The 13,167-nt window shown below is 38.0% G+C and overlaps 1 protein-coding gene across 13 annotated transcripts in view; it reads left to right on the top strand.

Moving 5' to 3' along the window:
• The window catches only part of NEB (nebulin), a 117,020-nt gene that overhangs the window by 8,378 nt on the left and 95,475 nt on the right, over window positions 1–13,167 (top strand). For all 13 annotated transcript variants that reach the window (XM_084264247.1, XM_084264242.1, XM_084264252.1 and 10 more), the window contains exons 7-26: window positions 897–1,001; window positions 1,301–1,405; window positions 1,514–1,618; window positions 1,906–2,010; window positions 3,577–3,681; window positions 3,838–3,945; window positions 4,637–4,753; window positions 5,415–5,516; window positions 5,600–5,707; window positions 5,800–5,904; window positions 6,633–6,731; window positions 7,177–7,281; window positions 7,379–7,486; window positions 8,157–8,468; window positions 8,593–8,799; window positions 9,415–9,519; window positions 9,878–9,985; window positions 11,376–11,687; window positions 12,131–12,337; window positions 12,556–12,660. In XM_084264247.1, coding sequence (XP_084120373.1) covers window positions 897–1,001; window positions 1,301–1,405; window positions 1,514–1,618; window positions 1,906–2,010; window positions 3,577–3,681; window positions 3,838–3,945; window positions 4,637–4,753; window positions 5,415–5,516; window positions 5,600–5,707; window positions 5,800–5,904; window positions 6,633–6,731; window positions 7,177–7,281; window positions 7,379–7,486; window positions 8,157–8,468; window positions 8,593–8,799; window positions 9,415–9,519; window positions 9,878–9,985; window positions 11,376–11,687; window positions 12,131–12,337; window positions 12,556–12,660 — 2,733 coding nt within the window. The remainder of the gene's footprint in view (window positions 1–896; window positions 1,002–1,300; window positions 1,406–1,513; window positions 1,619–1,905; window positions 2,011–3,576; window positions 3,682–3,837; window positions 3,946–4,636; window positions 4,754–5,414; window positions 5,517–5,599; window positions 5,708–5,799; window positions 5,905–6,632; window positions 6,732–7,176; window positions 7,282–7,378; window positions 7,487–8,156; window positions 8,469–8,592; window positions 8,800–9,414; window positions 9,520–9,877; window positions 9,986–11,375; window positions 11,688–12,130; window positions 12,338–12,555; window positions 12,661–13,167) is intronic.

Raw genomic sequence — 13,167 nt, forward strand, 5'->3', positions numbered from 1 at the left:
AAGATATATTGGGAAAATGATGCTTAGATTCTCCAAATGTTGCAAAATTACATATTTTTTTACTTGGATTTCCCATGATGTGTTGTGCTCTCTGTGTGAATCCCTCTCTTAAGTGATCTGTCTTTGAAAGCGATCCCAGGTGCAATTGCCCCATTAATGCAGTGCCTCTAGTTCTGGAAACTACATCATCCTTCCTTCTTTCTTTTAAGCAGCACTGGTCTGCCTTTCAATAATACACCTCACAGTCTGGGAAACTGAACCCCCCCTGCAAAGGCTTCTTAATTCTTTGCACAGAAAATAGAGAGAGTTGAGTCCCTAGGAATGGGAGGTGAGAGGGTAGTCACCGAATCTAACCAGTGCTCACAAGAAGAGGGTGTTTTCAGTTCTACTCCACTCCTGACTTGTGATATATTAGGCAGTGTGACGCAGCAATCCAAGTGCTAGTGCTGGCAGGTGGGAGTGCTATAACCACATTAGGATGATTTTGTGCCCAAGCTGCTGGTTTGCCGTGGTCATGTAGCTCTATTGTTTCTGGCACTGGAGCTGGTGTTTACATGGTAATGGACTGTGAAATTGAGATATATGGTGTAGCATGTGGATCTTTCCAGCTCATTATAGAGAGTGGAAGTACTTCTAGAAACTCTGTGATTACAGAAGGGCACTACCTCTCACTTGGATTCACAGCTCTGGAAACTGTCTCCACGCTGTGGTTTTTTTCTCAGTTAATTCACAAAATCCATTTGTTCCCATAGGCTCAATTTTTAAGGAACAATTAGGCCTAAAAGCTAAATTAAATTCAGGTTTTGCATGTTTGACAAATGACAACGTTCTGCTTTTTATGAAACCTGTCAGTTTTGGCTGTAAGAACAAATGCATCATGTTGTGCCTTGATCTAGGTTAAGTACCGCATGGCTGGAGAAGTCGCTAGAACTATTTGCCACGTCGATGAAAAAGCCAGGGATATAGAGCACGCAAAGAAGGTGTCCCAACAAGTGAGCAAGGTGAGTAGTGACTTTCTGGAAGGGTTCTGAACATTAGTGGATCATGCAGTTGTTATATGAATAAAGCTTTTAGCTGAGGGCACTAAAGCAATGTTTACAGAATGGTTTAGAAGCACAGGGAGAGTAATAGAGAAGTTGATAAGGCAAGTATGAATACCATCTTATGTGTTTGCAGTTGATGTCTTCAGATGTCAAGGGTTTGAGACTTCCTCATCGAAAAAATCTTTAGAGCAGGTGGCTCTAAAAGGTAAACATTTTTCTAATGATGGTGTAACCAACTTGCTCATCTTTCTTTCCAGGTATTATATAAACAGAACTGGGAGGAGAATAAGGACAAGTACCTGCTTCCCCCTGATGCTCCAGAGCTTGTGAATGCAATAAAAAACACAGCAATGTTCAGTAAGGTAAGAAAAAAGAGACCACAGGTCTAGGTAGCTGAAGTGCCAGAAGCATTCCAAATCAGAGATGAATTAATGATGAGTATTATCTGGCATTTTTCTGTGTTTTTTTAGAAACTCTATACTGAAGATTGGGAAGGAGACAAATCATTATTCTATCCATACAATGACAGTCCAGAGCTCAGAAGGGTGGCACAGGCTCAAAAGGCTCTGAGTGATGTAAGTATCACAGCCTGATTGGCAGTTGGGTCACTGTTGCAGTGTAACTTCATAGACCTCATGGTGAACTTTGACCAGATATAAAACCTTTGTAATGGAACAGACAATAAAGTCTCTTATCAGGAGAGTTCTCAGGAGTCCTCCAGAATACATCAGAAGAGTTTATGGTGCAGCAGCTGTGGACAGAATGACTTTTGTTAACGGTGGCATTAGCAGAGTTAAGAGTAAATGTTCTGATGCTCTAAGTTGGTAGTTACTGTATATATTTACTTCTCTCAATTTTTCAGATTGTCTACAAAAAAGGGCATGATGAACGAAAATCCAAATTTACTTGTCTGCCAGATCCACCTGATGTGGAACAAGCCAAGAAGGTGACAAGGCAGCTGAGTGATGTGAGTAAAGCACAGTGCTCTTCTTTCTTTGGAAACCTCACTTCTGGAGTTAGGCAAAAAGGTGCCTAAAGAAAGGCAACATGAAAGAAAAGACCAGAGCTCATATGAAGACCCCTTTGTTTTTTACTGGCCAGGGACAGGTCCTTTCTTTCTCAAGTGTCTCAGGCAAAAATCCTGCCTGGTCTGTGAAAGGCCAAACTTTATTCTTGTCAGTCAGTTTAGTTCTAGCAAAACTTTACTGCTTCTACTGTACACACGTTGCTTCCTCTTCTCCCTTTTTGTGTCAAACCATCAGATGTATGCATATCCCAAGCATCCTCAGTTCATGGATATCAATCAGTGGAAATACCTGGCAACCTGTTTCCTCGTTTGCACACTGAATTAAAAAGTAATATTCAATGTGAAATTCTGTAAGTGTGTGGCATAATTAACAAAGACTCTGGCACCAGTTGTTGGCAATGAATTTTAGGTATATGTAGAATAAAACACAGCTGAGGAGAGCATGAGGTGAAATGAATTGCATAAGACCAACTTTTGCTGAAGAAACTGGAACTAGATTGCATAATCTTGTAAGATGAAAGTAGGGTTTAAACTCAGTTCAGAATTTAGCTATCATGAAGAGGGCATGCATCATTTTATTGCTGTGTATTGAAAATTATCTGCTGTTTAAGATTAGAGAGTTGCAGTATTCACTTACAGTTGCAAAACCGGTAAGAAAATACTGTGGTGAACCCATTGGGGAGGTGTGAGGAGGTAGTATTTCATTTAGAGAGGATGTCCTTATTCTTCTATAGCTTAAAAACTAAACTGTCATCAAGAAAAATTTGAGACACGCAGAAAGCAAGATCAACATCATACTTCTTCGAAATGAATGAAATAATAAACAACACAGGTATCTCCAAAACTATAAAATATAGACTTTTTAAGGTTCTTTTGGGCATGTATGTTTTTTATCAGTGTGATAACAATTAAAAAGGCATTTGAGAAGTTGTATTTTTTGTGATAAGAAATGCAACTGGGGCTGAAAATCCATTTCAAACACCGAGTCAGAACTCAGGAATATGTTTGGTTATTTGAGAGACAGGAACTGTCTGTTTAACAGTTGGTACTTGATTTCCATGTGCTTGAATATAGTCTCATAGAAACCACATATACCAGGCAATCTATGCATTGTAAGAGCTTGCTTATAGCAGGTTTCACCAGCAATAACAATAAATTCAGGCTTAACTAAAGGGCAATATTGTGTCCCAATTTTATGTGACCAGTGAGAAAACAGAGCTAAAGGAATGTTAGTGATATGTCACAGAGAGAATTTCTTATTAATAACTGTCTTCTAGTAGTTCACCTATTTCTCCTTCTTTTCAGTCAGGGAAGATACTAAGAGAAATAACTGACTGCTGCAGAGCTTAGGCCATATCATATTGAAAGTCTTTTTGACAATAAATGGAAAAGTGGTTGTAAGACAGATGTGAAATGTGAAGCAACTTAAAGAAGAAGGTTTTTAATCTGTCAAGTGAAAAGTGAGCTGTGTCTAGGAGATTAATGTTTTTTAAAATTGTGTTGCAGATTGTTTACCACGAGGACTATAAAAACAAGATCAAAGGCAAGTGGACTCAGACTCCATGCTACGATGTTGCAATTGCAAAAATGAATGCAGAAAATATAAGTATGGTAAGTGCATTCTTCAGAAAATCTTGAAACTAACAGCTTTATCCTCTGTGTTAATGTGGAAAATATGGAATAATTTTGTCTGCTACTTCAGGATGGGTGTTTTATAATGTTAGTTCATTTGATACATTGTTAACTATTTGTCTGTGTTCCTAACAGAGAAAATATCAGGAAGACTTTGAGAACATGAAAGACCAAATCTACTTCATGCAGACTGAAACTCCAGAATATGAAGCTAATAAGCGAGTCTCAAATAATGTCAGTAAGGTATGTTATGCTGTGCTCCCATTCTTTTAGCTTGAGTGTTGTTCTGAAGTCAGGCCAGTTTGTGCTGAAACTGTTTTGTCATCACCAAATCAAATTTCTTACATGCAAAGGATGTATTCTCTAGTACATTCCACTGGGAAGCTTGGTACAACTCCTAGCCATTCGTATCCTTTTCCACAGTAGTACCCATGAAGAAGACTTGTCTTTCAGTGAAGTAGAATTTCCTTCATTGTTTGTTCTGATTGTTATGTGCCTGAGTTTTACTTGGAACCAATGAATACCTTTAATCAAGACCAACTTAAGCTACATGGATTTGGCTTGATATTTTCATATTTATTCATCCTTGCTTAGTGTATCTCAGCAATGGCCCAACTTTTCCTTAAAATACAGAATTTGTCATTAATTGTAACAACCTGACTGTTCTGAGATGTCAACTGATATTTGAAAACTTACAATGTTTGGAGAGGGGCTCAGAGATGGGGACATCTACTGAATATCTCCCAGTTATCTTCTGGGCCCAACTCCCATCTCAGCATCCATGCACTCCTGTGATCTGAGTGCCTTCATGGTCCCTTGCCATCATGAATCACAAGTTAAAGAGGGGAAATTTTCCTGAAAAGTTCAGTAGAGGTTAATGAACATTTGACTTTTAATGCTGATTTTATAACCTTACTTTTAATTTTTTTTAAAGATAAAATACAGAGCAGACTATGAAAAGAACAAAGCTATTGCAGATTATAATGTGCTTCCTGCTACAGAGAACCCACTGCTGAGACAATTAAAAACTGCAGGAAATGTGCTGAGTGATGTAAGTATTATCAAAGTACAGCTGGATGATTTTCAGTCATATACAGCAAACCAAGCACGTTATTTCTGCACAAGGCTTCTCGTAGTATTTTTAGTTTTATAGGTGGATAGTTGTGATGAGGTACCACCAACCAGAGCAATGGAGATAAGGAATCATTTCTCCATGGCAGAGTGTAACAATAGCTGTGGCATGTTATGAGGATAGCTAATTACTGTATACTTCATTTAGGTCCCTGTAGAGAATGGATCACAAGGTGACAGTTGTTCCCTTAGTGTTTTAAGGAACTTCAGCCGATGCTGATAATGAGAATATGTGGTACTTTTGCACAGCCATACATGCTGTATTCTGATTCCTCACTGTAATGGCTTTCTCAGTTTCTCTCTTCTTGCTGTTTGCATTGCTATGGAAAGACATGGCATCGTTCTCAGTGTCAGAAGTTCAAGACCCATTAGTCAGACTTTCCTGTCTTCCTTTACAAACCTTAGAATCACTAAAAAAGGTTTTTTAAAAGAACAATTGGGGAAAAAGTAACATCTCTTTTCAGTCTTCTGGGAAAGCTTTTCTTTGCAATCATTTCTGGTTTACTCTTGTCATTTTTAATGTGCTGTGAGTGAGTTGTAATGAAATTGGCTGCATTATCTGACATTACATTCTTTGGCAGAAATTATACAAAGAAGCCTATGAACAATCAAAAGGAACCAGCATGAATTACTGTGACACACCCAAGTTCCAGACTGATACTGTTCTGAAGAATTTTAGTGATGTATGTATTTTATGTCTGTTCTGTTGTTCAGAACTGACACTCTGGATTACTTTTGTTTATCAAACTTTTGATTATTTTTCCAGGTAAAATACAAAGATGCATATCAAAAGAATATCTTAGGACACTATTTGGGCAGCTTTGAGGACCCACATCATACACACTGCATGAAAGTTGAAGCTATGAAGAGTGATGTAAGTGTGATACCATTCCTTTTCACCATCACACTTTGATTTCAGGGGAAGCTCAATAATGGTTTCTTACTGAGAGTTGGTTTCATTCCTAGAAAAATTACAAAGCTGATTACGAGGAGGAAAAGACAAAGTGCTACTTCCCTCAAACCATCACTCAGGAGTACGAGGCTATTAAGAAGTTAGATCAGTGTAAAGATGTAAGTAAAGGACAGCAGTGATTATCAAGTAGCTAATTACACACACAGTATCTGCTTCTGAGGCATGTAGAAATTCAGTATTTCCTGTTGATTTGGATGATTTTGCACGTGACCTTATTAACATATGTGACTTTTAAAACCCATATTCATCTGTATTTTAGAGCCTTTTGTGACATCTAGTGATCAAGTCAGATATAGCACGATCTTTAACAAATAACATGAGAGAGTCAGCAGTGCTTTAAGAGTACTAATCTTATTTCCTTTATTGGTGCTTCAAAATATATACATGTATATAATATACTAAAATGTATATACTACAATATGTATAATGTGTTGTCATGAATACTAGATGTATGTCATAATATTTAATAATAAATATAGAATAGTAAAATTACAGAATATATAACATATAAGAAATATCTTATATACCTATAATATATAATTGATACAGCATATACGTTATATGTTATATAATTTGTATGTGAGAAATATATTAATATATTAATGATATATAATATTTATATCTATTTTGAAAATCTTTTACTTAATACTTTTTAAATATTTGTAAAGACTTGTTTGCTCTCTGATAAGAACCATTGTGCATGACAGTGCTTATCTGCATGTACGCCCTAACTGCTGACTATCCCAAGTAATGTTACATTGACATGGCTTGTAAAAGAATTTTGCTTATCTACAATATCTGCAAATATATTTATCTTCTACTTCAGCACACCTACAAAAAGCATCCTGATCAAACCAAATTTACTCAAGTGACTGACTCTCCAGTACAGAAGCAAGCTGAGATCAATAGCAAACAGCTGAGTGATGTAAGTTAACTTAGAAAACATGTCACTACGCTCTGATATTATCAAGTTCTGCACTGTGACCACCACTTCATCATACAGTTTTGGGAGAACTCCTGAAATGGGTGTGTAGGTGAATGCGTGCACGTACAGACACACAGAAGCACAAAGACATTCACAGTTCTGTTCCAGTGGGTGATCACCTGGAAGCCAGGTGTTTGTAGTTTTTTGAGGGGCTGTGCCTGTCGAGGTTTTGTGCGTGGTTTGTTCATGTCCATTGTTCTTCACATATTTTTGAATGAGTTACAACAGTAAGTTTATGCCCTTCACTTGGAAAGAACTAGTAGTATTTCATCTCCATCTCTGTGAGTGAGGTAATGTGAGATCTTTAAGCTGTGCCACTCAGCATTATTAAGCATTCACAATGTATAAGTATTGGGCTGCTAGATGTCTTTATTTCTCTTTGCAGATAATGTATAAATCCAAAGGTGAAGAAATTATTCACAAGTACCACCTCCCTCCAGACGTGCCCCAGTTTATACAGGCTAGAGTTAATGCCTACAACATTAGTGATGTGAGTATGTTTTGAATCTGGAGCTCTTGGTTCAACTTATAATACATAGTTTCTGTTAGCTAGAAACTGTTCATTCCAAATTCACCTTTTCTTCTAGAACTATTACAAAACAGGATTGGAAGAATTAAAATCAAGAGGATATGATCTAAAAAGCGATGCTATTCCTATCCGAGCTGCCAAGGCTGCTAGGCAGGCTGCCAGTGATGTAAGTACATCCTTCCTAAAGGAACTGTTTCATTCAAAAGAGTTAACTTATTGTTTGCAATTATGCTTATTAAGGTTATCTGAAGGATAACTTATTGCCTTTTTTGAGCATGTTGTTGGATGTATTTCACACCATTATATCTTTATTGGTGTTTCATTGCTTCACTAAAGTATTTGTTTAATCACATTTAGAAAAGGCTTTTCATGATGAAATTCTCTGTGAGCAAATAGGCTATCTTGCACTTCATTATGGAGGAGAATCATGAGGAGTATGTCAGTAGTGACAGCTCCATGAGAAATGGACCCCTGATTTCTCTCCATCCTTAATTATAGGCCTGATCATAAATGAGATGAAAGGCTCTAGGACATTAGTGAGTTTTGAGTAGACTCTTGGGGATGGCCTTACAGAAGTCCTGTAGTATTTTAAGACTCATCTCCCTATTATGCTAAGTAAAGTGAGATCATAGCTCTTTGAAAGCTAACTAACTGTTTTGTGTAGCAGTGGATTGTAGAGAGATACATGTCTGGTTTTATTGAGATGTGTGGTCAATGGCTTAAATGTGAGGGATACTCTTTGTAGAAAACAAAGTTTAACCTTTGCTTTTAATTTACTTATTGCTAAGTATAAACATTGAAGATGATATTTTCCACGTTCTGTTATATTCTAACAGGTTAACTATAAAAAAGCGTATGAACTTGCCAAGGGCAAACTTGTTGGCTTCAAGAGCCTCCAAGATGATCCTAAACTCGTTCATTACATGAAGGTAGCCAAGATGCAGTCTGAGCGAGAGTACAAGAAAGACTATGAGAATTCAAAAACTAGGTACAACATTCCAATGGATATGGTTAATGTTGTTGGTGCCAAGAAGGCTCAAGAGATTGCCAGCAATGCTAATTACAAGAACCTCCTACACCACTATACGTATTTACCAGATGCAATGAATGTGGAGCTGACAAAAAATATGATGGAGATTCAGAGTGATGTAAGTAAAACCTCATGTGAACAGATTTCTTTTTGAGATGCCTCAAAGAAAAACTGTGAAGAATCAGGCAAGTTGCTTTTCCTGATTCCTAACATTTAAAACACTGTTTTCACTCCTTTATTAGAATGCATACAAAGCAGATTATAACAACTGGATGAAAGGCATCGGCTGGATCCCCATTGGCTCACTTGATGTAGAAAAAGCTAAAAAAGCTGGAGATGCCTTGAATGAAAAGAAATATCGTCAGCATCCAGACACCATTAAATTCACAAGTGTGGTGGACTCTCCAGTAATGGTCCAAGCCAAACAGAATTCAGTTCAACTCAATGATGTAAGTAGAGAAAGAAATGGGTGCTGTAGTAAGAATTGAGCATTACCTTTAAAATTTTTTAAAGTACTGTTAGCCTGAAAGTGTTTCTCTGTGTTGTCATTGTTTTGTGCACCGATTTTGCCTGAGAAATCTCTATGGAAATCAGATGCTTCCTTCAGTTCACAGCAGTTGATTCTGTCCATTTATTTTTAAAGTATATTTGAAATATATGTGATTTAAGAAATGTGACATTTTCAAGTTGTTTATTGGTGTTGTACCACCTACAAGAATTAATATGATTAATCAAGCGTTCTGTAATTCAAGCAACACCATTATAAACCAGCAGGCTTTGTTTTATTTTGCACTCTCCTTCCATGCCTTATTGTCCCACTCTTTCAGAAATTGCTTTTTATGTTCATTAAGGGCTTAATTTTATTGGGTAAAGACTGCATAGAGTTTTAGAGTCTGTTCCTTCTATCTGTAAGGTCAGCAACTCTGGATGAAAAGTGCATCTTCAATCTTATGAGATAGGTGGCAATGCCAGTTTATTTGCAAAACCTATCATAAACCTGCAGTTAATTCACAGTGAGCTATGCAAGGAAAGAACGATTTATTTCTCTATCACGTATTTTACAGAAACTGTACAGATCTTCTGGAGAGGAAGTTAAGCATAAATATACTCTTACCCCAGATGTCCCACAGTTTATCCAAGCAAGATACAATGCAGCTAATGTCAGTGATGTAAGTGACTTCTTTACAACACGTTGTACACATTGCTAATGACTTTTTGTGTAGTATGTTACAGATCCACTCATACAGCGGATTCCTTTCTCTGACATGCAGTTCGGTAGAATCAACCTGTGGTACTGGATTTTCTCATTCTACATGTCATTTGACTTTGCACCAGATACCATTTGAACATGTAATAATTTAATTAATAGATAAATCCATTCTCAGAAAGGAAGACTGATAGTGGTATATGATTCCCCACTGCATCTGCTTCTAAAGAATTGCCTGGAGCAGTTTAGGATTAACTTTGACTTGCATCATTTTGTGTGCTAACTAGGTTCTCTAGAATAATGCAGATTTTCTTTTTCAGGCATATTATAAACAAGGCTACCATGACTTAATAGCTAAAGGGAACAATGTGTCACTCGATGCTATTCCAATTACACGAGCCAAGGCTTCAAGGAACATTGCTAGTGATGTAAGTATCTATCCCATATATACTTTTCTTAGACCTTTAGTAAAAAAGTTGAGCATTACAGGCATGTGGTAGATCTCGTATGTTGCACAAGTCTCACTAGAGTCCATATTACTCTAGTGAGAAAGAGAATCTCTAGGAAGAGATTCTTGGTCTTTCCCAAAGGCTTAGTTTGTGTACAACTTATTTTATGCTCACCTTGTTTGCTTTAGATAGGCAAATGCTATTGTACTGTTTCTTGACCCACTTTTCATAAGAGAAATGAAATCAGTAGTTCTTGGTCCAGCCCTCATATCAAACTTCTGGCCTCCTCTAGACTCGCTCCAACAGCTCCATGTCCTTCTTGTGCTGAGGGCTCCAGAGCTGGACACGGCACTGCAGTGGGGTGTCTCAGCAGAGCAGAGGGGCAGAATCCCCTCTCTCAATCTGCTGGCCACACTTCTGGTGATGCAGCCCAGAATGCAATTGGCCATTGTTGGCTCCTGTCCACATTTTTGTCCATCAGTACCCCCAAGTCCTTTTCCACAGGGCTGTTCTCCATCACATTATCCCCCACCTTGTATTAGTAGCAAGGATTTTCCCAACCCAAGTGCAGGACCTTGCACTTGGCCTTGTTGAACGTCATGAGGTTTGCATGGTCCCACCTCTCTGGCTTGTCCAGGTCCCTCTGGATGTTGTCCTGTTCCTCTGAGGTGTCAACTGCACCACTCGGCTTCATGTCATCTGCAGACTTGCTGAGGGTGCACTTGATCCCACTGTCTGTGTCATTGATGAAGATATTAAACAGCACTCTTCCCAGTATGGATCCCTGGGACACCACTCATCACCCCTCTCCATCTGGACACCAAGCTGTGGACACACCCTCAGGATGCAACCATCAAGCCAATTCTTTATCCCCCCCAACAATCCACCCATCAAACCTGTGTTTGTTCCACTTAGAGAGAGGGATGTTGTAGGGGACCATGTCAAAGGTCTTGCAGAAATCCAGACAGATGACATCCATAGCTCTTCTGGTCCACTGATGTAGTCACTCTATTGTAGAGAGGCACTAGATTGGTCAGGCAGGACTTGCCCTTGTTGAAGCCATGCTGGCTGTCTTGAATCATCTCCCTCTCTGACTTCTATGTGACCTAACATAGCTCTGAGAAGGATCTTTGGCTGATGCTTTAGAAATGTTTTCCCTCCCTTACAAGAAAAGCTAATGTTTATCAGTCTTATTGTGGTGGGTGTACCCTGTTGTGTACAGGTTTAGATGGTGGAGCAAGAAAAGCTGGGCATGCTGAATTGCTTGCAGCTGCTTTTTCTGAAGAGTGTTCTGAAAGCTTTTATTTTCCTTAGCGTGGACATCGATAGCCAGGCCACAGTACATTTGATGTCTTTTCTCTGTTTCTAGTATAAATATAAAGAAGCATATGAGAAGGCTAAAGGAAAACAGGTTGGTTTCAGAAGTCTGCAAGATGACCCTAAGCTTGTCCACTACATGAATGTAGCAAAGATTCAGTCTGAGCGTGAGTACAAGAAAGACTATGAGAAGACCAAGACTAACTACCACACACCTCCTGACATGTACAGTATACAGGCTGCCAAACAGTCTCAGGATGTGGCTTCTAATGCCCACTACAAAAATCTGATCCATCACTACACTTACCTGCCAGATGCCATGGATGTTGAGCTTGCAAAGAACATGATGCAAATTCAGAGTGATGTAAGTATTTTAATGATTGCAGTGTCATGAGTGTTTTCCTATACGCTGTGAATAATTAAACATGAGTTTATATTCAATGGAAATTGCCGTTACTCTATGGGAATGGTCTGTTTAACCTGTGAAAGATGGTTTGAAGTTGTATCAGTGATGGTGTTTAGAAATACCAAATTCCATGTGAGTTCGACTCATAAGGATTTTGATGTTGGCATATTTATTTAAAAATAAATTTGCATTTTATAAGAAATGAATCATGAATTGAAAATACAGTAGCTCATTTCCTTCCTTGTGAGATCACAGATAAAAAATATCTGTTGTTCCCTTCAAGAATTTGTAATTTTTTTCTGCTAGTGTAGAAGGCAGTAGCCAGGCTGTGTGATTATTGTTTTTAACAGAATTATTACAGTTCTGTGGGAAACTCTTCATCTATGTTGTCTTTCTTTCAGAATGCATACAAACAAGACTATAACAGCTGGTTCAAGGGTATTGGATGGAGCCCTCTTGGTTCTCTGGATGTTGAAAAAGCTAAAAAAGCTGGAGAGGCGTTAAATGAGAAGAAATACCGTCAGCATCCCGACACCATCAAATTTACAAGCATACCAGATTCAATACCAATGGTCTTAGCTCAGCACAACACCAAGCAACTGAGCGATGTAAGAACTTTTTCATTATTAATGTGATGCAGTGACTTGGGGTTTTCAAAACCATGTTTATGATTTATATATTACTGTCTGATATGCTATCTAAAACACATTTCAATTTTAAAAACTGTGAAACTGCAATTTGTTGGTAAGAATTAAGCATTGTTGCATTGTCTCTACGTGTTTACACTACTACTTGTCAACTGGTATTTGTGTATTTTTCCATGCAGGTAACATATAAGCAAGAGGGTGAAAAAGTGAAACACAAATACACCCTGGATCCTGATGTTCCTCAGTTTATTCAAGCCAGGGTCAACGCCTTCAATTTGAGTGATGTGAGCATATAACCAATAATTCATTGCAGAATATTTTTGTTTGTCTTCTATTTAATAGAAAGAAATCCTTTTATTTATTCATGATCTCATGTTGAATATAGGGATGACCAAGCTCTGAATTCAGCTAAACTTTTACTTCTAGAAGTCAGTGAGTTTTGCACTTAAGCAAAATTTTAAACCAAGCACTCATGAACATAAACACATTTCAGTGCTTTATCACCAGGCTACTTGGACAGCCTGAATGAGAAACCCAGCATGGCTTATTATTCAGATTCCTATAGGTTTGGATAGTTATATCATCTACTTTTATAAAAACCACATTGCATAGGTAAGCAGTACAAATTCTCTGTATGCTGCTTCCTGCTTCTGGGCTCTCAAAGGAAACAAACTGATCCAGTGGAAAGTAATGCCTTTTTCTGCCATTCAGCTACTAATCTGCCTGTTTTCCATCCAACACTGTAATGATCTCCACTGATAGTATCAGTTTTATTGCCTTCATGATATTAA

This window comes from Gallinula chloropus, assembly GCF_964237585.1.
Source record: "Gallinula chloropus genome assembly, chromosome: 5".
NCBI lineage: Eukaryota > Metazoa > Chordata > Aves > Gruiformes > Rallidae > Gallinula > Gallinula chloropus.